General features: G+C 37.6%; 3 protein-coding genes and 1 long non-coding RNA gene across 4 annotated transcripts; 1 reads left to right on the forward strand and 3 right to left on the reverse strand.

The window, feature by feature from the left end:
- The first annotated feature begins 21 nt into the window (after nucleotides 1-21).
- On the forward strand, nucleotides 22-8,324 carry rab1ab (RAB1A, member RAS oncogene family b). Its single transcript, XM_027017591.2, has 6 exons — nucleotides 22-176; nucleotides 4,890-4,962; nucleotides 5,290-5,385; nucleotides 6,401-6,496; nucleotides 6,601-6,732; nucleotides 6,897-8,324. Exons 1-6 carry the CDS (start codon nucleotides 163-165, stop codon nucleotides 7,092-7,094), a joined length of 609 nt encoding a protein of 202 aa, XP_026873392.1. The 5' UTR covers nucleotides 22-162; the 3' UTR covers nucleotides 7,095-8,324.
- A 2,346-nt stretch (nucleotides 8,325-10,670) lies between these two features.
- cep68 (centrosomal protein 68) lies at nucleotides 10,671-14,694 on the reverse strand. Its single transcript, XM_027017573.2, is given in 7 exon segments — nucleotides 10,671-10,930; nucleotides 11,242-11,370; nucleotides 11,869-11,965; nucleotides 12,392-12,514; nucleotides 12,596-14,038; nucleotides 14,370-14,667; nucleotides 14,669-14,694. Coding segments are annotated over 7 exon segments (2,130 nt in total). The 3' UTR covers nucleotides 10,671-10,916.
- A 422-nt stretch (nucleotides 14,695-15,116) lies between these two features.
- LOC113582037 lies at nucleotides 15,117-16,854 on the reverse strand. The gene is made up of 2 exons (XR_003411118.2): nucleotides 16,530-16,854; nucleotides 15,117-15,323 (listed from the first exon to the last, which is right to left on the reverse strand). It is a non-coding gene; the product is annotated as an uncharacterized LOC113582037 (long non-coding RNA).
- A 262-nt stretch (nucleotides 16,855-17,116) lies between these two features.
- slc1a4 (solute carrier family 1 member 4) lies at nucleotides 17,117-27,032 on the reverse strand. Its single transcript, XM_027017656.2, has 8 exons — nucleotides 26,301-27,032; nucleotides 25,082-25,124; nucleotides 23,790-23,855; nucleotides 22,375-22,541; nucleotides 20,962-21,195; nucleotides 19,441-19,635; nucleotides 19,011-19,145; nucleotides 17,117-18,775 (listed from the first exon to the last, which is right to left on the reverse strand). The coding sequence occupies exons 1-8, from the start codon at nucleotides 26,813-26,815 to the stop codon at nucleotides 18,505-18,507; spliced, it is 1,626 nt and encodes a 541-aa protein (XP_026873457.2). The 5' UTR covers nucleotides 26,816-27,032; the 3' UTR covers nucleotides 17,117-18,504.
- Between the last annotated feature and the right edge of the window lie 867 nt (nucleotides 27,033-27,899).

Raw genomic sequence — 27,899 nt, forward strand, 5'->3', positions numbered from 1 at the left:
ATCAGAGGCTCAGCCATTTTGGGTTTCAACGCGTATCCTCTGGGTTGAGGGAGTAGCTAGCCAGCTAGTTACTTTTTTTTTTATCGGAGGAGTTTTTCTACTTGATCTACGCCAACGAAGTGTTATTTAAGAAGACTTACTTTAACGTTTCTCAAATCCACGATGAATCCTGAATAGTAAGTCGATAAAATTATTGGATATCCTGTTACTTATTAGCCAACTAGCAAAATTGCCAATAGTAGCTAACCAGTTTTGACAGCTAGCTAGCGCTGGCTAACGTTGATAGCTGCCAGCAGCAAATAATGCTAGCTAGCCTACGTCTAAATGAGAGGTGTAGGCTATTATGGCTTTCTAGTAGCTCTGCTTAGCCGTTGTTTTGTTATAAGTAGCTACGAGTAATGCACTCTTATTTTGAGCTGGATAGCTAACCCCAGTTAACCTACCTAACGCTAGCTAACTGTTGATAAAAGATTAACATAACAACACTGACGATTAGTAATTCTAATAATGATAACTAATGGTTAGTTACATATGGATGGTAACTAGCTGGCTATATTTTCTTCTTTGGTAGTATACGCTTACTAAGCTGGCTAGCAAGCTGTTACGTGACGTACAGAATATAAAATATGACGGTTTTTGATGATGGTTAAAATCATTTGTGAGATATCAATCTTAGTTGTCTACCCAGTGTTGGCGAGCTAGAACCTGGTAGTCCGTTAAATTAGCTAACCTATCTTAGCTAACGCTACTTAGGACAGTGCTTTATTAACACCGTTAGCTAGCTGGATGTAAGATGTGAATATAACGGAATTATACCATAAGCACACGAAGCGTATTTGACTATTAGTTTGTTATAAACAAGTCAGCGCTGAACTCTAGCTATGTTAGTTAACTTGGCTGGATAGCTATCTTGGGTGACTGGCTAAATATTTAAAACTCATACTCGCTAGCTAGCTAACGCTAGCTTAGCTGAGTCAATGTTACTTTTCATTTTTTGATGATTGATAGTTAGCTAGTTAGCCAGATAACCCAAGCTTTGCATACAAGGTCAAGGTAGATAGTCTTACCTAGCAGTAAAATTGGACTTAGTCTAAGACGGAACTGTGGAGCTTAGTCCGACTTATTACTGAACAAACGCGAGCTATCTAGCTAGCTACTTTGTTCAGCTGGGTCAGGAAATAAGCAAGACGAAGGCAGCGGCTTTTCCTCTGGACAAGCGTTAATTGTCCATCAGTTTGCAAGATTGCTAGCTAGATAAGTGAAAACTTCGATACCTTATTTTAGCATTTAGGCTAAATAGGTGTTAAAAAGAAGCCACCTGTATTTGCTTCGATGCCTAAATGCTAAATTTTAAGCATGAATTGGGCTTGCACTAGTACCTAAATTGCATTTAAAAGAACTGCTAATCTCTAGCACAAATATCACTTTTGCCGATAACTGGGTTGAATGTTACGTTTTTTTGAGCCGGTCAGTCATGACAATTGCCATGGTTGACGATACTTTACTACGTTTGTGGTAATCATTTGCCAACCAAACAGTCCTCCATATTTATGCCATTTGAGCTAGCAAATGACGAGTGCATCTTTAGGAATGGAAGCCACCCTTCCTTTCTTCAGTTGAGGTAGTCATGTGTAGGTCACATGCTTCATGACAGTTCCTACAACTTTAAGTACTGAGTAGCTAAAGGTCTGACTTTATGTTTGGTAAAAGGGTGACAGCTTTTATTGATATTCAGTTAATTTATTACGCTGTTTTCATTAGTTACGTTATCACTTGCTTCATTACCATATTCTATCTGATATCTCTGAACTCCTATTCAGAAGATTTTATATAAAAATAAATGGTTCGTTCTAGATATAAACCATATCTCCATTATGAAAGATGCGCTTCCTGGATTAACAGATAAATAGATTTATCTACAGTCCTACAAGTGCTTTGCTTATTTTGAAAATACTTTAATTAGTATAATCTTTGAACATATTGGCAGAGAACTTTTGAATTAAAAATCTTTGCAATATTATAACAACTTGCACTGATGTCAGATTTTGCAGTTGCCAGTTTTGTTGTTGAATAGGTTTTCATTGTGATTACATTGGCATAAATCTTATCACTACAGCATTATGTTTCTTAAGCTCTTAAAATGGTGGCAGTTCGTCATGACCATATTACAAAAAAGTGATTTGTAGGAGAATTTATTTGCATATTGTAGCCTTCTACATTATTGCAAAGTCCAACATTGCAATAAGAATCAATAGATACAAGTTTTGCAGTTTAAATCCCTACATAAAAGTAGTGGTGATTCTTAGTAATTCTGTGAACAAAATGGACTACTGTTGGAGTTCCTTACCTTTTTATATATATCACTTTAGTTCACAAAGTTTCTAGTAACTAAGTAACCCTTGTTGATTTTTACTATTCAGTATACAGTATTTCACTATTTGTACATCTCTGCACAGCAGTGCTTATGGTCGGCTGTCAACAGCCTAACAAAGAGTATGACTCAAATTCATTATTGTAAGAGAGCAATAAAGCCCAACAGTTCTCCCCTGCACCAATGAAATGGACTAGACAACAAGGATCAACAGAAGCAAACTTCTTATTTCCTTCTGTCTATAGTGTTACTATTTTGCAGTCATGTAAGTTCTGCATCTTAATCAAACACAAAATCCAATACTTGTAAAGAGATAGCATTTTGGGTCTCATGGAGAAGGAAAATTACTTGGGTACAGCAGCTTGTACTAACTTTGTTGTAAATATACACACAATCTTAAGTTTCTTAAAACACATTTCAGTGGCTTGATTCATTGATCATTAGCTGGACTGTCCAATGTATAGACAAACAAACTATCGCACTACATAAAAACAAGTAGTTAAAATAGTTAGAAGATCTGAGAGGAGAAAAAGGTTAATCTTTTTAAATGGAAAAATATAGGTGAGATTTAAGCACCTTTAGTCATTATTTTATATGCACTCTCAGTAACAACAGAAATTAAAGGAGACAAATCAGAATGACTGGTGCTAATTTAAAAATAAATCAGGTGTTGTGTTTAGAGAGATTTCTTATGTCTTGCAAACAAGCATGATTATAGTGGCAAATAAATATATATGTATGTATATAAACATTTGTGTGTGTGTATGTTTGTTTCCATAAACATACATTGCAAATACTGGAATTTATATTTCTGTGATCTTTACAATGTAGACCTTTTGAGGTCAGTTTTCAGCCTGCTTTTGACATAATCTGATACAATAATACTTTTCTAACTGGACTAACTGCTAACATTAATTGCAAGATATGTGCATTTATTTTGAGGTACACAACTGTTTGATTCTACTTACAATAATACAGTGCAACAGGAAATTTCCATTTTTCTCTGGTCTGCAGAAAACCACAAAGAGGAGAAACAGGCAAAGCACTGTACATCAAAAACATGCAGATCCTTATACTGTATTTTACAGAAACATATTTTTATAGTGATTATTACTGTTTCCAATTTTTTTTGCTTTCCCTGCCAAATTAAAATTACTCCAAGTAAGTGAGACTACCACTGAAATGGCAACACTATCAGAAAGGGTTTAGGGGCTTGAGCACACGAGCTAAATTCCTCTGATGAAGAATGCTTAACCTGTCTACTCTCACTTCTTTTAGTACAGAGACTGTGGTCCTATATTTTATGAACAATCTCCTATATACATGAAGGTATATTCTATTAGTTACTACTAGAATATTATACATCAACACCTACTGTTACAGTTAGAAATTGTAATCTGTTTGCCTGTACAAGATGGCTGGATGTTTTTCGGTGGCAGGCCACTTGTTACCCAGCAGTGAAATTAACACACGTAAAAACTCAAGCAGAACATCTGTGACTTATAGACGTCTACCAGCGCAACACCCGCTGCCATGCCATTACCGTGTCAGTGCAGCGTTAAGAATGGTTCCCTCACCCAAAATAATATCCATTTGGTAGTAGTCAACTGGGTAGACTGTGGTTGATGAATTCTGCTGGTCAGCAGCTGGGCTATGATCTGTAACAACACATGCCTATGAAATGCACTTATGATACTTACTGTATTAAGTTTATTTTTACTTAATAACGTGACCAGTCATTGTAGGTGTAAGGTGGGTATATAATAAAATGTGTGGTCCTGAGTATATGTCTGTCCCACTATTAACCGAGTAATATTAGATAATGATCCCACAGTGTTTCTGTGATTTAATCTGACCTATTTTTATGTTTTAGCAAACATTTGTGTCCTTAGTTGTGTCCCAATATATTGAACACAGGAAATGATTGCCACTGTTGTCACAGACTAGTATTAGTTTATTAGCATAACCAAAATTAGCATTATTGTTGACTTGATTTGGTTCAAATTACATACTGGGATTTTTGATTATAGTTAATAGAAGATAAAACTGACAGATTAGTTATGTTATAATTAGTTATACTTATTTGTTGTTGCCATAGTTAGGCCTACTAACTAAAGTCATACAATATGGCTTTAGATTAATGAGAGAAGGGATCTATATAATCATTTCACAATAACTTAAATCTGAGCTGTGGATTTTATACCAGGAGGTGTACCTGCTGTGTTTATTGCGGCTGTCGAACTCAGTTTGTAAATTAGATTTTTTTTTAGCAAACCATCTTAATCAATCTTGGATCCTACCTTCACTTCATATCCCCATGACTAATGGTGCTTAAATCAGAGGTTCTCTTACCTATATTTTTCCATTTAACAGAAAAACTCCAAAGAACCAGTAATATGCTGTATTTTGAAACTTAAGCATTGACATGCACAGCAGTCATATAGCACCTAGTTATAGCTTGACAGTCTCAATACATCATGGGTTTTTTATCTGATTTGCTTGTCGCTCTTCTCCACAGTGACTATTTATTCAAGCTGCTCTTGATTGGTGACTCTGGTGTTGGAAAGTCTTGCCTTCTCCTCCGATTTGCAGTAAGAGTCCCATTTACCCAATTCCAATATAATAACGACACTAGAACACTGCATGTGTAATAAAATATATATTTAGACTAATAATGGTGCCTGGATGCAAGCAGTGGTGTCAAACTGTCAAATTAATACTGCATAATAACAAGGAGATGATTGGGTGTGATTATCCTATTAGCCTATGTATTTATATTGATTGGTAAATATTTGCTATTGGACTTTATTTTGAACAATAAAATACTTCTTGTTATCTAGATGTGGTCTTTTATACATACTCTTGAATCAAATATGTGATTGAACATACTACACTTTGTCTTTACTTATTTATTTCAGGATGACACATACACAGAAAGCTACATTAGTACTATCGGTGTGGACTTCAAAATACGAACTATAGAGTTAGATGGAAAGACCATCAAACTTCAAATCGTAAGTTGTCTCCAATTCTTATTTGTATTGGAGTAAAACATTTCCTTTTCCCCCCAGTATGCTCAAGTTTAGCTGTTTATTATACCATAGGTGTATTATACCATATCATAAAGCAAGGTCAACATGGTTAGATTATTTTAAAGGACCAGTATGAAATATTGGCATCAAGTGTTCAAAATGGGCACAATCCAAATTCAAAATATTGGTGAGAGTTGTCTGCCTCAGTTCCCTCCTCCCAAGCTTCCAAGCTTCAAAGTTCACGCAGGTTGCCAGGTTAAGGACATTTCACCTATACAAATGAGCGCAATACTTTGACAGTGGCAAGCGATGATGAGTACTACACCGTACACTGTTGATCAGCTAACGTAGATATGTTTCCTATGTTTTTATTGTATGCAAATTTTAAAACATTTTGTGTATTTTTAAATAACTGTCAGTGTTTGCTAGATGCATAGCTGGTTATGTAGCTATGTTTCATTAAAATATCTACCTAGCAATCTAACCCTAGCTACCAAAATTTGACATTCATTGACTCACAAAATTGAATAAACTTATCTAAAATGGAAGACTATATGTGTTTTCTAATAGAAAACACAACCTGCCAGCTAAATAGCTAATAGCTAAGGATGGACATGAGTAAAGATTCTCATTTTTGGACATCAAAATTCATTCAACATGGAGTACTTGCAATCGTAAATTGAGTCAGTTTAGAGTCACACTTGTGATTTCTGTAATTTGTCATGCTGGTTGTTGCCATGGTAGTAGACTGATAAATTAGTTAAGGTCAGCTAACTTCATCTGAAGCTCAATGCTTACCTGAATAAGTATTTCTGCTAAATTAATATTATCAGAAAGGATGATAACCTGAGGCATTTATGTGCATTGGCTTGTAGGTTTTCTAGTATTTACATATTATATATATATATATATATATATTGCTTTGAGAAATGCTGTTGGTTAAGACTGCGTATGACTGTGTAAAATCATCTTTGACAGTTTGGCCTCCTTTTTGCAGTGGGACACAGCAGGGCAGGAGAGGTTTCGCACAATCACATCAAGCTACTACAGAGGAGCACATGGCATTATCGTAGTCTACGATGTTACAGACCAGGTGAACTTTCCATATTATTTAGGTGCTCTCATGCTTGTAAGAAGACTCCCAGATGTGTGCTTTTGGTTTATTGTCTCTTTATAATGTCACTCATTTTTCCCTAGGAGTCTTTCAATAATGTTAAACAGTGGCTACAGGAGATAGACCGCTATGCCAGTGAAAATGTTAACAAGTTATTGGTGGGAAACAAATGTGACTTAACAACGAAAAAAGTGGTGGACTACACAACGGCAAAGGTCCCGTTTGCTTTTTTTAAAAAAAAAAAAAATATATAATCCAGCTTGCACATGTATTTGCCTTCACTATTAATTTTAAAGTTTCATCTTTTTGGTTCAAAGGGAAAACCTTGCTATTGTGTATTTACTGTAAAATAACTAAAATAAATTCAATCTTCCTCCAGGAATTTGCTGACTCCCTTGGCATCCCTTTCTTGGAAACTAGCGCTAAAAATGCCACTAATGTGGAACAAGCCTTCATGACTATGGCTGCTGAGATCAAGAAGAGAATGGGCCCTGGAGCCACAGCTGGAGGCACTGAGAAGTCCAAGGTGAATATTCAGAGTACTCCAGTGAAGCCTGCTGCTGGAGGTTGCTGCTGAGGCCTCCTGTCTCTTTTTTTCCAAAGCCCTCGCCCCCAGTATCACATGGAACAAGCCCCAGAGAAAGAGAGGTAGACCACTTATTAATCGAGAGACAAGGGTGAGATTGAGAGACCGGAAACAATTTAAGTTGCCTAAATTGTACTGTATGTAGCCGCACTACCAAAAAACATAGAAGAATCTGCCACCGCTCTGGCCCTTCCCCTTTCACAAGTTAAAGTCAGATATTTGGTCATGGTCTGGGGCCACTTTGAGCCAACCCCACCCCAAAACAAGACAGTTAATTTTCACACAACTGTGTGTCTTGTGTGCAGGTTTCTAAGAAATGTTTCTCACTGCATTCCTACTGCAGGTCTACTGTGGTCATAATTCAATGACTGTTCTTTTTTCTGTCCTTCTGATTTCTTACTTTTTCTGTGTTGATTATTTTACTGTTTATATTGGCATATGTAGGTTTTTGTCCCCTTTTCAGGTGTTTTGCCAATCAGCGTTTCAACCAACCACACAACAATGTCAAAACGTCTAGCAAAATATATGTACATATACATTATGTATGTGTGTGTGAGATATATAAACAAAGATCGGAACTGCCAGTTCTTTTGAATGGAATACATTTATCTAAGTAGTTTTACTTTCGATTCTTTTGCATTTAATTTGTGGCTGCAGAATATTGTAATTTTGATGCGCTACATGTAACATTTAATTAAGAAATAAATGTTGTACTACCAGTCTGTACAATATCAGCTATGTCTGCGATTCTTGATAGAACAATTAGAAGCCATGTATGTATTTTGATTATTTATTCAACATTCATATGAAAGAAATATTGTTCTGGTAATCTTAAATCAATTTTAAATTAGCCATTACCTGTGGAATATCTTGAAAGTGGCACAACTGCGTAAAACACTATGTTCTTTTTTCATAATAAAGGCAACTAAAACCTGCTTTGAATTAACTTAACAATATCATGTCTAGTTCATTGGGTTGCCTGAGGCATAAGAATAATTTTTCATATTAACTCTTACACTGCATGTTTTTGATATACCTCGTACCTCTTAACACAAAATGCTTGTTTCAAGAAATTAGTAATTAGTCATTTTTGAAATTATGAAGATATTAGACAAACGACTTACCAAGATTGTTCAAATGCAAATGAAACAAAAACATATAGGTGGATTCTGACACTTAAAGAACACTTATGGCAAATAAAAAATGTAAAACACCTCAAAATTGCAATGTCTATAGTTTGGGATTATTATTGGTACACTTTTTTTCTCTTCAGATTTACTTTTCAAGAGGTTGGTTGGGTTTTTTTTTGTTTTTTTTTTGGTTTTTGTGTTAAAATTGGATTTAATAAAACAAGCTGGTAGTTGATGAACAGATGCCACCTATTCCAAGATAATAAATACAAAAGTTTGGGTAAAACAGGATTTACAATTTTGAATATTTTTCAATTGTTGATAAAGAAACAAACTGTTTAAACTTGATCACCATTAGAAAACCACCTTCAACATATTTTTTGCCATTTAACTTAATATAACAATGCAAAAACAGAAAAATTATGACAAAAAGCTTTCACTTATTGCATGTTCACTCCATTACACAATATTATACATAACATTAGGAATTGGAAACGTCACACAATGTGTGGCTTGGATAGATCTTGCTTATTTAACCTTTCTCAGGTAGAAACTAAATGTTAATGAGGGCCAAAATGCTCTCAATTATTAAAACTTAGGCAATAACCTGAAATCATGAAATGTACAGAGGCTGAAAACCACTTCAATCCACAGGACATGTAAAACAAAGCTGTCATGAAGTTCTCATGTTTCAATGAGAAAAGAGCAATACATATAAATATTTCTGAACAAATATAAAACAAATCAGGTTTGTGCATCTGATGACAGTCAAACAAATACATATAAAGTAAAACAAACAGCTATTGTACATTAAATGTATTTAAAAGTGTAAAGCAAGAACATTAAGCAACTGTTTACAGTAAATAGTGTTACTGATAGTGCCCTTTGTGTGACTTGAATTAAAGGGATCAGACTTATGAAACTGTTTAGTATCTGTTAAATCTTTTGTAGGAATATACAGTGCCTCCAAGTAGTATTCAACCCCAAGCAGATTTTGCAGGTTTACACATTTGGAATTAACATTGTGAAATTTGGACTGTAGATTGACCTCAACAATGTGAAATGCACTGCAGCAAAAAAGAATGTTATTTTTTTTTTAATTTTGCAGTTTACCAGAGGGTCAATTATTATTCAACCCCTCAAACCACCAGAAGTTTGTTTGGTTCCCTCAAGTATTAAGAACAATGAGCTTCACATGCTTGGATTAATTTTCTGTTTTTCCCCACCTTTTCTGACTATAAAAGCCCTTCCCCAAACAAGTGAACAGCACTCATACATGGTGAACATGGGAAAGGGGAGCTTTCCAAGGCCATCAGAGACAACATTTTGGAGGGTCACAAGGCTGGTAAGGGGTACAAAACCCTTTCCAAGGAGTTGGGCCTACCTGTCTCCATCATTGTGAGCATCATCCGGAAGTAGAAGGCTTATGGAACTATTGTTAACCTTCCACGGCCTGGACAACCTTTCAAAGTTTCCTCACGTGCTGAGGCCAGGCTTGTCTGAATGGTCAAGGCTGACCCAAGGACAACAAGGAGGGAGCTCTGGGAAGATCTCACGGTGGTGGGGACATTGGTTTCAATAAATACCATAAGTAACGTCCTCCACCGCAATGGTCTCCATTCCAGGCAAGCCTGTAAGGTACCTTTACTTTCAAAGCATCATGTCAAGACCTGTCTAAAGTTTGCTCATGATCACTTGGAGGACTCTGAGGCAGACTGATTCAAGGTTCTCTGGTCTGATGAGACCAAGATCGAGGTCTTTGGTGCCAACCACACCAGGGGTGTTTGACCAGAGGATGGCATTGCATACGACCCCAAGAATACCATCTCTACAGTCAAGCATGGTGGTGGTAACATCATGCAGTGGGGCTGCTTCTCAGCCAAGGGGCCCGGCTATCTGGTCCACATCCATGGGAAGATGGATAGCACAGCCTACCTAGAGAATTTGGCCAAAAACCTCCGCTCCTCCATCATGGATCTTAAGATGGGTCGTCATTTCATTTTCCAACAGGACAATGACCACAAGCACATGGCCATGAAAACCAAGGCCTGGTTTAAGAAGGAAAAGATCATGGTGTTGCAGTGGGCTAGTTAGTCTCCTGATCTTAACCCAATTGAAAATTTGTGAAAGGAGCTCAAGATCAAAGTCCACAAGAGATGCCCAAAGAACCTAGACAACTTGAAGATCTGCGTGGAGGAGTGGGCCACGATTACTCCAGAGACCTGTGCGGACCTGATCAGGTCTAATAAAAAAATGTAAAAAAAGATTAATAGCTGTAATTGCAAACAAGGGTTATTCCACAAAATATTAAACCTAGGGGTTGAATAATAATTGACCCTAATTTTTATGTTTAAAATGTATTATAATTTAATTGAGCAACTTGTACTTTTTGTTTGTAATATTTAGGCATCTGTTAATAAATGCTACTCTTGTTCAAAGTTTGAAGGCTCAATTATTTGCAACTTGTTGAATTTGCAAAATCTGTAGGCGGTTGAATACTACTTGGAGGCACTGTAAATGGTTTTAGTAACAAACATTGAGTCATGTGAAATTGCTCAACCAAACAACCTTTACTTAATTTTCTTCAGCTTCCTATTTAGCCCATACTTAATGCTGTAGCAGAAGCACACAGTGATGTCCAACTGAACCATAATACTGATCCACACACCTGGAGATTAGACCTTCAGGGTGTCATTTCTGTGAAAGTATGAAAGTGTGGTTCATAGTGACACTGTAAAAAACCAGATAAATGTAACTAGATATAGGGAAACAAAGATGCATTTTTCCAGGGATAACAGCTTTGGGCTAATTAATATTATTTAATATTTAACATAAGAACGAAGGATCAACTTACAATTTAAAATGAATACACACTATGCACACTACATACTGACATTTTCAAACACAAGAGTTTCCTACACTGATCAACCAAACAAACAAACAGTGATGAAATGAAACAGAATATTTTAAATTCAGGTCTGTCCAATAGGCTCACCAGTATTGCTTACCTGCATCACCCTGCATGCTCGGTTCAGTGAGGCTGTCCATGGCTGATAGGATGGAGGAGAAGAGGTGTTCTGAATGAGCCTCCAATGCACAGGACTGCCTCTCTATCAACATTAGTGTCTCCTGAAGAACTGAATTGCCCATAGGTAAAAAGTTCATTAAAAGCTTATAAAACAAAGTTAAATTTAAAACAGGCTAAAGGCTATGAATCATATTTTGGTGGAATGCTAGCAATGCATTTAACATTTTCTGAGTTATGCACAGGTAATGTAAAACTGCTACAGACTGACACTGTAATAAAATGGTCAGCGAACAGACCAAAACATAACACTAGCCTCCAAGTCATGCAGGGCCTTATTATCCATGAAGATTCCTGTTTCCTGTTTCCGTCAGACAAGACTGGGTATTGGATTACACGCTATTGCAAGTTTAAACTGCGATTTTCTAACCATGTGCACCATACCAAAGGGAAAAACAGGCCACCAACGTCTATTTAATTAATAAACTTAAAAATAAATTATTTGTAAATACTAGATTAGCAAAATAAGACACAAATAGCAAAAGCCATCTTAAATTACATGAATAGAATATTAATGAATGTGGTTATCACGGTGATCATAAAAACCCACAGGGAGAAGCAGAGTTCATACACCACAGCAGCTTCTCTCCAGTCTGAAGCACAGAGGCAGTGAGAGGCCGGTGGGCTTGGACTTCCTTCTGAAAACTCTGGGCAAAAACCAATCATATATCTAGTTATTTGTCTTCCTGTAGCTACCAAAGCTGAATGATTAATCGACTACATTTTGAACATCATAAAATTTTATATATACATTATATACTTTTATTGCACTGTGTACATACATTCAGTCAGTGACCAAAATTTTGACTGGTACTGTATGACAACATGGCAATAATTGTGTAATAGTTCTGTATTCATTAAAATTATACTGTTTAAATAAACACTAGTAGCAGCTGCATGATGTTATCCTTATCTATGTTACAGAGCATAAACATTTACATTTGCAAATGTAATATTGGCCATTAAAAGTACAATAAGATATTCATGACAAATCTTTTACCCCTAGTAATTTTCCAAATAAATCAGACAAGTTAACATCACATCTAGTCTTATATGTTGTTCGCAGTCCAGACCTTATAGTCAGCAAGAGAAGCTTTAACACTCTCAATGTTCACTGAAGGAGGGGAAAGAACCTCCATCTTCTTCACCACCTTGTACAACCACTGAATCAGTTCTTCTAAGTTTGAGCAAAATGCCTATTTAAAAAAGGAAATGGTTTGTTTTCTTACATGTTAATAGCACTCAAATTAAAATCAACATAAAACCTTTTCACTCACTTGAATATGTTGCAAGAGGGATTCCTTGTCATCATCTGCACCCTGTTCAGACCCTGTCTTGCTCTGAAACTCTGATGTGGATCTTCCACTCAGTTGATCCATAATGGCTTCCACATCCCTCAGGTTGCCTCTGTTCACCTGACTACTGATCATTTGCACTCGGGCACCCAGCCCTCTCACCTGCTCTGAGAACTTCTCACTTTGAAGAGGAATTTCAGAGGCTGACCTGTGATCCTCCTCACCATCCTTTTCTTGCACAATGACCATAGGTGTGTATTGGTGTATCTGTGCTACTGATGACGTTATAGAGGCACTCTCCCTGTTCAGAGACTCCCAGCTTGTGTTGAACGGCTGACTTATTTGTGCTGTAATGTCCTTCAGTTCGTGAGACAGCTCTTGAAGTTCCTTTAGCTGCTCTGGCAACCGCAGGAACTCCTCATCCAACTCGCCAAGTGACCCATGATGGGGTAAGATGTAAGTAGACCTGATGAAGGTTGGCGCAGACTTTGAGGTACAAAAGACGCCACATTTTCTGTAGTGAAAATTCTGTTTCCCTTCAAAATCCAAACTTTCCACTGATAAACCCACCTGGTCAAGTGAAGAATATAGACTACTAGATATCCCAGCATCTGAAGACTTAGGAGGAGAGAGTTTCCTCAGATTCAGACCTTGCTGTTCAGATAACCTCTGATCTGCAGTTGGACAACCTCTATCTTGCCTTATTTTCATCATGGACTTGCCCAAACAAGAAAGGCTAGAAGAGCTGAAAAAATGGTCCAACTCAATCCCAGAGTCTTGCAAAAGTGGATCAGTTTGCAAAAGAGGCCTGCATTCAGTTAAATCCAAGGTTTTGGCCATATTAGGCCTAAGAGGGTATGTGTAATCCAGGAGTTCCTCATACTCTTTATCTGGGTCCCAGCTGGGAGACTTGCGGTCTGGGGAGGGTGGTAAGGAACTTGGGATAACACAGGCCCAGTAATTAGCCTGATAGGGGGACATGCATTTCACAGCAAATGAGTAGCCTTTGCTGTCACTCAATAAAGAGTGGGTGTTAAGAAGGGAGTCTTTCTCCTGCTCAAATGCTCCTGTTTTTGTCTTTGGAGAGGAATGTGTTTGGGTACTACAAGAATTTGAGTATGTATGCTGGGTAGAAGTCCACTTGGGGCTTAATGGCACTGTAAGGCTTAGGTCATCTAAAAGGGGGCTGGAGAGGCTCCTTCCTTCATATTTGCAAGATGAAGGTACAGAGCTGAAATTATGTTCCCCGTGAGAAGAGAACAACCTGAGGTCTGATACACTCAAGGCGGCATAACAGTCTTCTCTGGATAATGAAGGGAAAGAGGGTTGGGAAATATTGGTGTTTTCTGCAGTGTACCTGTCTGACTGCTTAAACAGTAATCCTTTACTTTCTTCTTGAAAACTTGCCACACTGCTCATGTGAACCTGCGGACAAACAAAAAAAAACAGTGTTTGGGTAAAGGAAATGACCAAAATTATAACTATTATTTCAAATTAAAATTATATTTCTGTTACTTTAGAATACATAGCCTATACCACCAAACCATCACTTTTAGGACTTTATCATCTTTACACACAATTACACATATGGCAGCAAGAATATGCTTTCCATCATATACAAGCCATCACAATGTTCTTTTACAATCATTGATAACAAAAAGATGCAAATACTTAGATCTACAGATCATAATTAGCATATCTAAAAAAGTCATTCAAGAGCATAAAATAATTCAGTCTATGGGCATTGGTAACTTACACTTTCTGAGTATTCTTGATTGAGAGGATTCTTCAAGATTGAATTCTTGCGCTCAGCATTGATCATTGGCTTTCTGGCAGTATAGGTTCTGCCTGTCATATACCTAGAGGTGGGTGCCATGGTAACAGTCTTCTTGATAACACTTCTTTCACTGTCTGAGTCTTTGGCATCCTGGCCATGTGGTGGATTTAATCCATCACCATGTGTGAGAGGTCTTGTGTAGCCAGAGGGAACCAACTCTGGGGTCTTTCTTTTCCACCTCCCATAGCCCTTGTGCTCCATCAGAGAGAAGGTCTGATAAGGTTCTGTCAACTTCCAGAGCCATTGCAACACACTGAATCCCTGGTGAACCTCATCTGTTGTCAGTAATAGTTGAATTGTGAAAATAAGATTTTGTAGAGCAAATTTAATATGAATACAAACCTCAAAAAAACCCTTCATACTTCACTGATTGCAAAGTACTTTGTTTTAATTGTGCTACATGAATAAAATTTATTTACTTCAAAAATGTATCATTACACAAAAAACTTCAAAAGTTAGACAGTCACAGAGTACCTGTGTGTTACATGTGAATCATTATAACAAAGAGAAGTTGAGTAAAATGTAATGATGTGGTTGCTCATGATACGGATCAGTTAAGAGCACAAGTTCAGGCTTGCCTGATATTCAAGTATAGTATTGTTCTTTGTCCTCGGCCACATTAAGCAAAGAAGCAAACTACCCAGCGGCAGAAGGCATTATAAAAAAAGTTACATAAAAATGATTAAAAAAAAACTGGTTGCAGTGCATTTTCATGAACTGTATTTAACCTGTTGAGCACACAAAATACTAGACTGCCTCTAATTCCCCTTTTGATTGGTTCATTTCAAGTGGTTCTGGCGGTTTCCCTGGGAAACAAAAGAGGATGGCGTGTATGCAGTGCTGGTCACGTGGCAGGTGTCAGTCAAAGCCTGCCTGAGAACAAAGGACATTGTGTGCGTCTGTTCTAAAACTTGATTACATTTTTTAAACCCAAAATAACATGACAAAGATCTAATAAAATATAAAGGAAAACTGGTGGTACTGTATGTCTACAATCTAATATAATATGCTTGCACTGAAAAAAAAAAATCATATGTTAAGGTGCTGATATATAGTGTGTATTGTAAAAATGTTTTGTTATTGTCATTATTTTTGTCAGTACGTTCTACTTTTGCAGTGGCTTATTAATCTATATGTAAGTCAAAACAAGTTACTGCTGTTTACATCCTGACTGACAAAGGATTACGTTTCTATTGTAATCTGTAAATGTGGATCTAGTAATTGCACCATCTTAATTTGAGTTGTAATAACATTAGTTCAAAGGAGTCAGCTGGTTATTAGAGTAGTTTCTGTAGTGCACCCAGACCTATTATGTGTTACAGAGAGTAACATATTTGTCTGGACAACCACCATGTCAACTAGGCTTTATTGGAAAATAACATAAATGACCAGAGCAGCATGCAAAGATCCTCAATTATGCAATCCTATAGATTCAGGATTCTACTGATGTAGCAAAAATCATTACTTTGAACTTCAGAAAGCTAACGTTAATGCCTTTGGCTTCCCTCTAAAGCTACTACCTGATACTATAAAAACTGATAGTGTGTAGGTTATGGACTACATCTGTGCAAATAGTAAAGATTTTTTTTTGCCATTGTAAAAGATAAGCCATCTTAGATGAGACATTTTCTAAAAAGGATTCTAACAAAAACAACACATTTCGACCTGAAACAACAACAAAGAGAAACGGTAGTGCATGGAGTTATCTGACCCTAAAGAACGTGAAATATGAACATCCAGCTCCCACCACTCGTCCAGGGAACACTATTTATAAACTGGCAACAAAGAATAGGCCTAATTATAAATACATTCTAAATAGCTCACTCTTCTACAAATTGAAAAACGGCATAAACTGTAAATGATAACAGGCTACATTACCAAACAAAGTAACGTCCTGTTGAACGACGGCGCATGACCGTGTCAAATATTGGTAAAATCTGTCAAAGGGCCCCAGCCGGGAGACGGCTTTTCCTTCCAGCTTCACTTTCACTACTATTAAAGAGTATATGCAGTGTCTGCCACGATTATTCCACGATTATTATGTTCTCGGTTAGCTAATGTAACACAATGTTAACATACCTTTTTTCCAAATGTGAAGGAAAAGATTTCTAAAGGGCTCTGTTTAAACGGAATTTACGTGTATAAGCCGTTTATCAAAACGTAGTTCAGCAATCCAGTCGGCTACCGAAAGAGTTCGTGCAAAGGGAGGCGCGAACAACGGAAGAGACTGTTGTGACCAGCCAATACGAAAAATGAGAATTCACAGATCGGGCTTGGTGGGAAAATGAGCTCCGCGGTTCTTCAGGTTGTACATACTTGTTGACTTGTTCGTAACCTATTGCATGTTTATGTTTTTGTTGGAACTGCTTTTAAATTCTATAATGAAACCAATGTGCTCGGCGTGTATAGCCACTGTGTACATGCGCCGCCCACTGGGCAAAGTAGAATGTCGTCTTGGCGTTTCCAGTTGCAACTCCGACTGGAAAATATACATCATATAAATGCTATGTAGAGAGAATATGCTTAGTCTCCAATAGTTAATAGATAATGTAACTGCCTGGCCCGTTTGTTATCACTCATAGCAGAACGGGAGAAATTTGGACCTGGGCCTCAAGGGCTGTGGTTAAAGTATGTTGAATGGCAAATGAACTACGAGTGCTTACAAGTTTTAAACAGATATGCTTCGTTTACTCGTAAAAGCGGTAATCAGTGCAGTGTCATCAGGAAGAGACTGCTCCTACTACATTGCTCTTAATTTAATAAGTAACAGTTCACAAGTATAGGCAGTAGTTATAAAGTGTTACAATAACAGTTTTAGAAAATAACAAAGTTTAAGTTAGTTCGTTAAGAGTCAAAAACACTACTGATTTGACAGGTCATTTAACAAATGTTCAACAAATTGTGTGCAGAAAATGACAAATTAAAATAAATTACATAGTTATTCATAGCTTTCTTAGCAGTTATTTTCAATACATTCCAAATATATATACCTAGTGGTGTTTTGCACCCAGTGACAAACATGAACTTGTGGGTCTGGAATGAAAATAAAACAAACTAAATTATTTTGAGGATCCACTATTGTTTAGTACTGGTCTATCAGCCATCTATTCAGTTTTCAGTCTGTAGCACAGGCTTCAAAATGAGCAAAAATAGCTTACAGAGTTACTATCACAATTCTAGTGCTGGATGTCACTACAGTATTTTGTTAGAGCTGGGGTTTTTTTTGGTTTTTTTTTTGTGACACCCATGTGAATATGAGAATCAGAATGCAAATGCACATGGCGTATGTCCAATCAGTCTTTTCTTACCCATGCTAGTTTTCATGACACTTTTTCCATTATGCATTTTTTTCAAGTATTTACATTTTTCAAGTATTTGGAGTTTGATTTGAAAATCAGGTGTACCTTATACTAGTACACAAACCCTGGCCTAGCTGAAGCAAAAGGTGACATGCATTAGTTGTTTTAATAGTCACCTTGCAATGCAGTCCTCATCACATCTGGGTGTCAGAGCTGGACTAGGCCAAACCCTGACAAGACATGCCATTAGGGACACAAATATTTACAGCAAATATTCTCTTATCCATCTTCAAAATGGTTAATGTTTTACATGGCAAGTTAAAATATAGCAAATAAATAGAGCAAGAGGTCAGTCTGTAAATGATTCTCTTTCCTTACTTAAAATGAGGAATATTCCTTTTTAGACTTAACATGATATGTAACATGCAAATTGGGAACATTTTCTCCAAATAGAGATCAATAAAAATGAATGTGGCACAAAAAAGGACAATGTCAATGTAAAACACACTAATCATTTCACTATGTTGTCCACACTATGTGCTAATGTGACATAAATATACTCTCAGATGTATACTCACTGAATGGAAATATGGCATTTATTCCCAGGTTTTAGATAGGAGAAAACAGGCAGCATCCATCTTAAAAATACTCTGAGTTGATATGGTTGAAAATTAGTGGTTTAAAAAACAAAGAAAAAATGACAAAGACAGGAAGAAAGAAAGAAAGTAAGTAAGAAAGAAAGTTGGCACAAAACTTCACAGCACGGACTCCATACCATCCTTCTCATCCACTGTATTGCGTGAGGAGTTATCTCCCGGGTTTTGCCGTGTAATGAGTGGAGAGGTCTCCTCCCGAGCCTGTAGGTTGGCCACAGCCTCCACCTCCACCTTCACCTCCTGTAGCTGCGGTTCCTCCTGCTGCCCTCCGTGCTGTCTCAGCTTCTTCATCTCCTGCTCGTTTATGTGGTGTAAGATGCCAGCACCCAGTGCATCCCCCTCCACATTCACCACAGTTGTGGTACGGTCCCTGAAATATTACACACACACACACACACACACACACACACACACACACACCATACAGATATACAATTCTTCAGTACTAAAAAGTCAAAAGCAAGTATTTGATTGATATAGTGGACATATAGTGGATAACTGAATGTTTTTCATTGAATAAATGATCCGTTGGATGTAGGTTGGCATGAACAGTGACCTAGGTATCAGTGAAAAGAAAGAATGTCCATCCAATTTTTTTATCTTACACAATCCAGTCCACAGCTAGCATTAAGGACAGATCATTGGTGGGTAGGCCAATGGCTTCCAGAATGATGGCAATGGTAATGATTCCTCCAGCTGGTATACCCGCTGCTCCAACACTGGATGCTGTAGCTGTCACCCTGAAAGAAATACAAACATGTCTTTCCCTCTTTTCCCTCTCTTCTCTCATGTCTTTCAATTTATACACACATAAGCTCAATTAGCAACAACAAGAGAGCCTAGAGAAGCTAGGAAGTGTGAGAGCTGTTTGTACTAATAAATGTTGATCTTGCTTAAAGGCTCTGCCTTGCTTTGACACAGCAAGTGCATGGATCAACTCCAGGGACAGGTGTGCTGCCAGTAATATTTTCTCTCATTGTCTGATAAAATGACTGCTAACTCTCAGAGGGGCTGCTCCTTTGGTAAGGTACTCACAAGATGGTGAATATCTGGCCTGCGTTGAGCTCGACATTGTTCAGTTGGGCAATAAACACAGCAGCAATGCACTGGAAGATGGCGGCACCATCCATGTTGACGGTGGCTCCGATGGGCAGGATGAAGCGGCTGATCCTCTTGTCCACACCATTGTTCTCCTCTACACACTTCATCATAGATGGCAATGTTGCTGAGCTAAGAGAGCAGAGGAAAAGCCAAAATGAAAAGAGGACCAGAGAGAAAAACACTAAAAACATTCATAAATAAACAACATTATGACAATCTTATTTTACAAACATCACAAAATCATTATTTTATAACTGTAATAACATCTTTACTGAGTAAAAACACATTTTTGCCACATAAAACAAACAAAGAAACAAATATATAAATAAATATAAATAAGTAAAAGATTTTGAAAAGATCTGAAGTTATTGAGGCCAGGAATGGTTTCTAAAAAGGTTGGTGGCTCAGCCTTGCAGTGTAAAGTTTTTAAGTGTCAGTAGTGATAAAACAGACTAATATAATAAACTTGACATTGAAAAATAAATCATTAAGTGCAGGCATCGTAACGTTTGGGAATTAAGCCCCGAAGGCCCACTCCTAATGATGTCCCTGGGAGTGGGTATCCTACAAAAATAGGGCACCAGAGTGAATTCTTCAAAGTGACAAAGGGTGATAGCTAAAGATCTGCAAGCATCTCTTGTATTGTGTTCATTTATGTTCTTGAGTCTACCATAAAAACTGAATACAAATTTACCACGGATGAAACTACCACTTTCCTATATACAAGTTATTGCTACAGCCCACTCGAATGTTCCTTAGCATTGCTGAGAAAATGTTCTGTGAAGAAAAGTAGAACTTGCTGATAGAACTGTATACTGTGTTATGTTTGGAGAAAACAAAACAATGCATACCAACACCAAACCTCAAGTGTGAGTTGGGGGAGTACAGTGGTGTGGGGCTGTCTTGGACAACTTGCAATCAATAAATTCTGCCATACAATGTAAAGCTGCCTGTCTGTGATTTAAAGATGCTAAATCATACAAAATAATTTTAAAGTGAAAGAGTAACAGTAAATCTACAACAGAGTGACTCCAACAGAAGAAATTATATTATAATGACCAAGTGGTAGTCCTGATCAGTCTGACTGAATTACTGATGTGAGCTGAAGCAAGGACTTCAAGTCATCTTAAAATTATACATGAAAAGAACCAGGTTTGTAGAACTAAAGGCAAATATTCTCACTAATCGTTGCACAGCACTGATCACTACAGAAAGCATTTTAGGTTGTGGCCAATAAAGTACAGTCTACTAATTAATAAACTTAAGGGGTTTTTTTTTTCATCATGATCTTGTTTGTTTAAACTATTAATTCATTAATTAAAGATGCTAAAACACTGTTTGTGGTAAAGATCCTTCTCTTGCATCCTTAAAGCCTTATTTTGCAGCTGTAGCACATGCCATAGAACTTTCACACTGCATAATCTGCAAACAAATAGCATGTACAATATGAGTTACCTGGAACAGGTAGCAAAGGCCGTGGTGAAGGGTGTGATGAGGCCAGACAGGAAACTGAATGGGTTTTTACGGGTTAACCCAAAGTAGATAAGAGGTAAAACAATGCCACCATGGATAATATGGCCCAGGATTGAGGCAAAGATGTATTTTCCTAAACTGGTGACCAGCAGAACCACATCCTCCATCTCCACAATCTTACTGCCGACCAGGAACATGATGCCAACAGGCACATACCTGAGAAACAAATGAAGCATGGTGAACTACATGTAACTGAAGAGCATGCATGATGCATAGCATATAAAAGCGCTGTGGCCAAAGGCAATGTCTTATTTCAAAAACTATAAATGAACAACTACAAAAGATTGTTTAAAAATTATGAACTAAGGTCACTATAGAAGACCTACAAGCCTTTTATTTATTTATTTATTTATATTTATTTATTTATTTATTATTTATTTATTTATTTTACAAAGACATACATAGGAAATGGGGACAAAGTGTCTATCGTCATGAGCATTGCTTCTTCTCAAGATGAACTTAAAATAGCTATGGTGGGTAGGCCTTCCTGCTGTTCTCCAATGAATATGGGATAAGAGTATGGCCCATGTGTCCATGCATACCATTAAGTGCTTTACTGATTACCACTAAAATTAATAAGAAAAAGTGCATTCACACACATCTTGACTATTATCCTCCCTTGGTATTAAATGAAATTACATGACCTGATACGACCTAACCAGCTTTTTGGTCACTGTCAAGTTTTTAATGTTAGGCATAGGTGTAGATTGGGGTGGGGTGGGGATTTGATGTCTACCTGACACAGAAAATAAAAGTTATAGATGCTGGTTCAGTAACACTGTTTGGATAAGATAGGACCATTTTTGTTTACCATAGGTCTGTTACTAGAAGAGAAAAGCACAATCTGGATAACTGATGCTGCTGCAGGCAGTGTGCATGTTTGGAGGTGACACAGGCGCTGATGTTAAAATGAACATTCCGTGGGCACGCTACACAAATGAAACTGCTAAATTAAAACTAATTTTATTAAAACCAACATTTTCATTCACTATTTTTGTGGCATTCTAGTGAACATCGTGATGTAAGAGGCTAGCCAGCAGTAGCCTTGACTGTTTCATAATAAGCCAGACTTTACTGAACTTCAGTTAGTCTATGTGACTATTTCTCAGGACATGGTTACTTTTGAAAGACATTTTGTAGGCTTAACACACTTTTTAAGTCTTAAGTAAAAACAGAAATTAAATATTTTCCAGTGTTCATAATATTATTGATTCCTACTTTACTGTCTTCACCCTTTTCCACTTCATAAGCCATACATCTCTGCAATTGTCTGCAACTGCTACTGTTTACATCCCCTGTTATCAAGTAAGTCATTAATAAGAGGGATGGACTCACCACATGATCCAGGACACCAGCACCATGGTGGCTTCATTGAAGGCATTAAAGAAACGTATGAGCTCTTCCCCTTCTTTACCCAGCTTCCTTAAGGCCACTCCAAATATCATGGCAAACATAACTAAGCCAAGAATGTTCATCCCTTCTGAGTCTGTTCCCACTGGCACCTGCAACCAACCCAGATATACATTATTGTGCTATCTTAGACATCAGCCTAACGCATACTGCTATCTTAGATTCATGATCATGAATTAATCCATTTTCTAAACATTAGAAAAAAAGATTGAAAGCAACAATTCTTCAAATGCATATAGCTCTAAAAGCCTGGATTTAGCACTGTGTGCTTCAGCGTGAATAGTCCAGTAAGCAAATGGCATTTCTCTTTCCTATCAAATTCCTTTCACAGAATTCACTACCATGTTGTCTGCCAGTTTCTGTGATCTGATTGTGTAAGGGTCAGTGGTCTTGCAAAGGCCAAAGCTGATGAGCCTCGGCTGTCATACAGTGTCTTCCACAGGCATGGTGATGAAGAGTTGAGGTAACAGAGCTGGCATCTGCCCAAATCCTGGTCTTGTTCTAGGCTCTTGTTTTAGTGATATGTAAAAGCACTGTATGAACAGTTATGGGGCATCATGGAGCTCAAACAATCAGACATAAGACATTTCAGAATGCCATTTAATTTAGTCTTTCAAGATCTTACATTTCTATTTAAAATGGTGAATAAACAAAAGAAATTCTATTTCAGAAGCAGAACATTAATTTCTCTGGTGAGATCTAAATGTTCCAATGGAGTTGCCCCAGTGTTGGGATTGTAGCACCCGGGCACAAAAGTACTCTGGGAAAGATTTGACTTGTCCAGCTGTTCAAGAGCTAAGGAGTGGCAAGAACGGCTGTGTCAACTCTGCCCCATGCAAACAAACAGTATGTGCACTGGCAGCTGCCAGCATAGCAGTGCTCAGCAATTCATGTCTGTCCTGTGTCAAGAGAGCCAAATGGACTTTGATGCTCATAGAAGTGAAATTTTAAATACTACCCAAAACCAAAGAATCTGGTCATTTATTAGCTGAAAAGTAAAGGCTTATCTGGGTATTCATCTTTTCACTTGTCTGAATAACAGTAGCAATTTGTCAAATACACGAACATTCTATGTAGTGCCATATGCCCTTTGCCATCATTGTTTGTATGTGCTTTTCACAAACTGACACCATGTATTTCACAGCATTTTCATAGAAAGACATTACCAAGGCCCTTAGTCTTTAAGGCTTTCACAACTGTCCATCAGTTTGGAGTTCACTGACAAAAATTTGTTTTTCCTTTAGTCAAAGCAATGAGAATGTTGCCTGTATTGCAAAATTTCTGAAAAAAAGAGATACCGTGACATTGGCTGTGACTCTGCATTTGTCTAAATAACTAACCTTTTCGTAGTCAAGGGTTCCATTTGTGCCATTTGCCACTCTGATAATCTTGTAATCAGTGGCATACTGTGACAAAAAGAAGAAAGGGGGAATTTGAAACAATAAGAATGACAGTTCATAGAGTTCACCATGTAAACATTACATTTCATCTGAATTCATAGTATCTCTCTGTGCTGATGAGTTTAGACATCTTCATGAATTGGCTGAGTATTCCAGGAAGTCCACAAACCATTTAAAGCTCAGCTAAAAAGAACTTGGCAACTGGTTCACATTCAGACAATGACAGCAGTCTCCTTTATTATTCTACTATTCATAGTCCCCTCTCCCTCTGAAACTTGAATTCTGTGGTCTGCAGGCACCAGCTTAGCAGAGTCTCTTAATGTCTAATGAATAATAAACTTTTTTTGTCATCCTTGGTAATGGCAGTTACTCTTCAAATCCCTTTTAAAGGTTAATAATGATTGACTCACAAGACATCATGTATACAGATGCTGTTAAGTTTCAGTTTGAAAATCAGATGTTTGTAGTAAATCTTGCTTCATCACATCTCACTTTATTAAATTCTTCACTAGAAGCAAACTGTTGGCTTGGGTTTGAAATTCACTCCCCTTTTCCACATAGCACTTTAGTGTCTTTCTGCCTGTGGTTAATATCTGTTTAATCAGACCTAGGTCTCATAGCAAATCTGAATCAAGAAAAATGCTAAAAGTCTCAGAAACCAATTTTTAAATGAATTCTATAACATATTTTTGTTTTTTGAAAGAAAACAAAATGACTCTCTTCATCTGCTACGGTTAAAGCACAATACAGCTTTTTATGGCTTGATTATTGATTGTCCCGCTCAGGCCTTAAGTCAGTGAGCCTGCAAAGCTGCACGAACTCTGTGCCCAATGACATTATGTCCCACTCCAAACCCCCCTGACCCTTTCTTTTCTCTTCCCTGTGCTGCACAAGGCTGGGCAGTCGCCCATACACTGCCATCTAGTAATGCAGGCCTGGTTGCCAGGCGTCAGGGAATGGAATAATCCTGATAGGCCTGCTATGGCAACGACTGGGCTACTTTTAATAGAGCAAGAGCATGAGAGGTATTTATTGGGTATAGAGAAAAATGCCCATTCCACTTTAGGACTCTGTTCATTAGAGAGGAGAGTTAATTCAGAGGCACTGAGTTTTAAAAGTGGCCATAAATATTAAGGTTGTGCTGGTGCTGCTGGTGTGAGGGCTTTGTATACCAAAGGGGTTTTTGGGGGGAGGGGGGTTAGCATATACCTAAGCAGAAGGAAAGTACTTACTGAGCGAAAAGTAGCAGCCACCAGATTAGATGGGAACAGGTTTCTGTGAAGAAAAACACAAAAAGTAATGTGATACATGTACAATTAAATTCACAAGCACAGATGGATGGCACTAATGTGTAATTCTTACCAGTCAGCAGGACAGGGTATAAAAGAGATCTGATAGGTCTCTAAATCTTGCTTAATAAAATTTTATTTGCCTTTTATTTGCCTGCTTTTTTAAAAATTTTTTTAAGAAAAACAAACTAACAAACATATCTGCTTGAGATATACACTTCTACTACTTAGGTCTCAAATGGCAGAAATAATCACTTTATCATAATTTTTCTATTGACTCTCTTCTATTGACTCTGAACCTTCATCAGAGAAAACAATCTCTGGTCATTTTTTTCTGCGTCACAGCAGCACATGATGCATTCATCAATCACTCGTCTATTTTGGTTAACCTGAGCCACACAAGTTTCATCATCATATAATGCATTTTAAGGAGCAGATTAACCCAATCACCCAAACTGATGGAGGCATTACTCTACAGTAGATTAATCACATAAAATATGCTGTGAAACTTTTGAAATGTTAATTGAAGTGACATCTGAATGAAATGAATGTGACAGGCATCTGAAAAATCACGTTTGAGCTTTCCTAAATCAAGTATTTTGTGTTGTATATGACACAGGTGATACATCCCACTTTTAAAGCAAATAAACCTTTGCTTTAATCCACACATTTGTTCAACCATCTGTTTTCACTTCTCTCAACCCCTGAAAATCATTGCACAATGTGTGTGTGTGGGGGGGGGGGGGGGTTCAAAGTCATACATGAAAGCAAAGTATCACATGGAAGGTTTCATCATTTGAACACTCACTCATATTAATGTGCCATTTTTTATTGACTTTATCATCATTTTTTTACTGACTCTGGACCTTCGTCAGAGAAAACAATCTGTGGTCATTGCACAAAAGAGATTAAAACTCAGACTTACTTAAAAATATTATTCATGACAAGATACAAATATTTTTCTGCGTCACAGCGGCACCTGATGCATTCTTGTGCCTAACCTATAAATATCAATGGCAGATTTGTACAGACTGGCTCGAGTAGAGGGTTGCTCATTCTGTCTTTTTCGAATAACTGAATCCTAGGTTATTCCACACAACAGGATATTGCAGAATTCTCGTAGTCGTGAAGACATTATTATTATATTAGCTCAAATCTGTACCTTGCCAAGTCTAAAAATGAATCCGCCGTCTCCTTGTTGGTGGTGACGCTTTCAAGCCCCAAGTTGTTGGTGTTCAGCGCTCCAGCACCGACGCCGGGCTTGATGATGAAGGCAAGGGCTACCCCGATTGTCGAAGCTATAAGAGTGGTCACTAAAAAGTACGAGACGGCGATTCCTCCAAGTTTCCCCAAGGAGCGGGTATCCAGGCTGGCAGCACCAGAGACCAAACTACAAACCACGAGAGGAACGATTATCATCTTCAGCATCCTCAACAGCATCTCTCCGGGGAACGCGAAATAAGTAACTTGCGCTCGGGTCAGATTCAAATTGCGGACCATCATTCCGAGCCCGACGCCCACCAGTACCCCAGACACCGTCAAAATCACTAAACGATTTCTATTTAAAAAGACCCTAAATTTATCTTTAAAGCTCATTTTTTTCGATTTAATAGAAACCGCTGGAACCGAGATCCCAGTAACAGTATGACCGTTAATTTCGCTTTTCTTGTCCTCCATGCTTAAAAATCCTTGTGTCTGGTTACGAAATATCAAAGAGCGGTATTTGTCTTTAAGAAATCGATATTTGTTTGTTTGTTTTTGTTGTTGTTTTTTGTTTAAATACAAGTAAAATCGATCCGTCCTTTCACAGCATGAGCACGCGACGTGAGTTTGAGAACGCTGGAAAATCCACTCTCCCTACCGGCGTACGATGTCCGCGTGCCAATGGCGAGAGCGGTCCTATAAAAAACCACCGCAGAGCATGCGCACTCTCATTCTAACGGGCTAGTACAATAAGGAATGATGCAACAAGGGGAAGTATTGCCAAGTATTGCCATTTCATTTTATTTTATTTTATTAATTGTTGGCTCAAAATGGCACATGTATATTTTTGTCTTGGCAAGCATAAATAGACAACATTCTCTTACATTCAAACTGATTATCATATTAATAGGCGCATATTCGGCCTTATTTGTGTTTTTGAAAATTGACAAATGTTTTTTTTTTTTCTTAATATTTACTGTGATATCTTGAATTCACACACAATGTGTATAGAGTATGTCAAATGTTTGCATAGGTTATATCTGTTAAATGTTGTCTTTTCATTTGCTTAGAGATCCTGTGGATGTGAAACAGCTGTTTTGTTCCAAAAATAACAACTTACATCTGCCAAACTAGAAGCACAGGGAGCTGTCTCCATTTTCCCAACACTACAAAAATTCACTGCACCTCACCATGGGGTGCTTTTTAGGGACAGCATTGGACTCCCGGGATCATCGTCGGCTAAGACTGAGTTTCTTTATTTCCTTACAGGGAGTGGTTTATTGATCTTTACTGTTATAATACACTGCCTGGCCAAAAAAAAAAGGTCACCACCTGGTTTTAACTAAGCATATAGGTAAGCACCTCCCATTGGATAATTACTGCATGGGTGATTATGTTTCAGCTGGCAACAAGTTATTTAACCCTAACTGATGCAGTGAGTAGCTTCTCATTTGTTAAACAACCATGTCGAAAGACATGTCCTGTGGTCATGGAAAAGATGTTAATCTGTTTCAGAAGGGTCAAATTATTGGCATGCATCAAGCAAAGAAAACATCTA

Source organism: Electrophorus electricus, chromosome 11, assembly GCF_013358815.1.
Source record: "Electrophorus electricus isolate fEleEle1 chromosome 11, fEleEle1.pri, whole genome shotgun sequence".
Taxonomy (NCBI): domain Eukaryota; kingdom Metazoa; phylum Chordata; class Actinopteri; order Gymnotiformes; family Gymnotidae; genus Electrophorus; species Electrophorus electricus.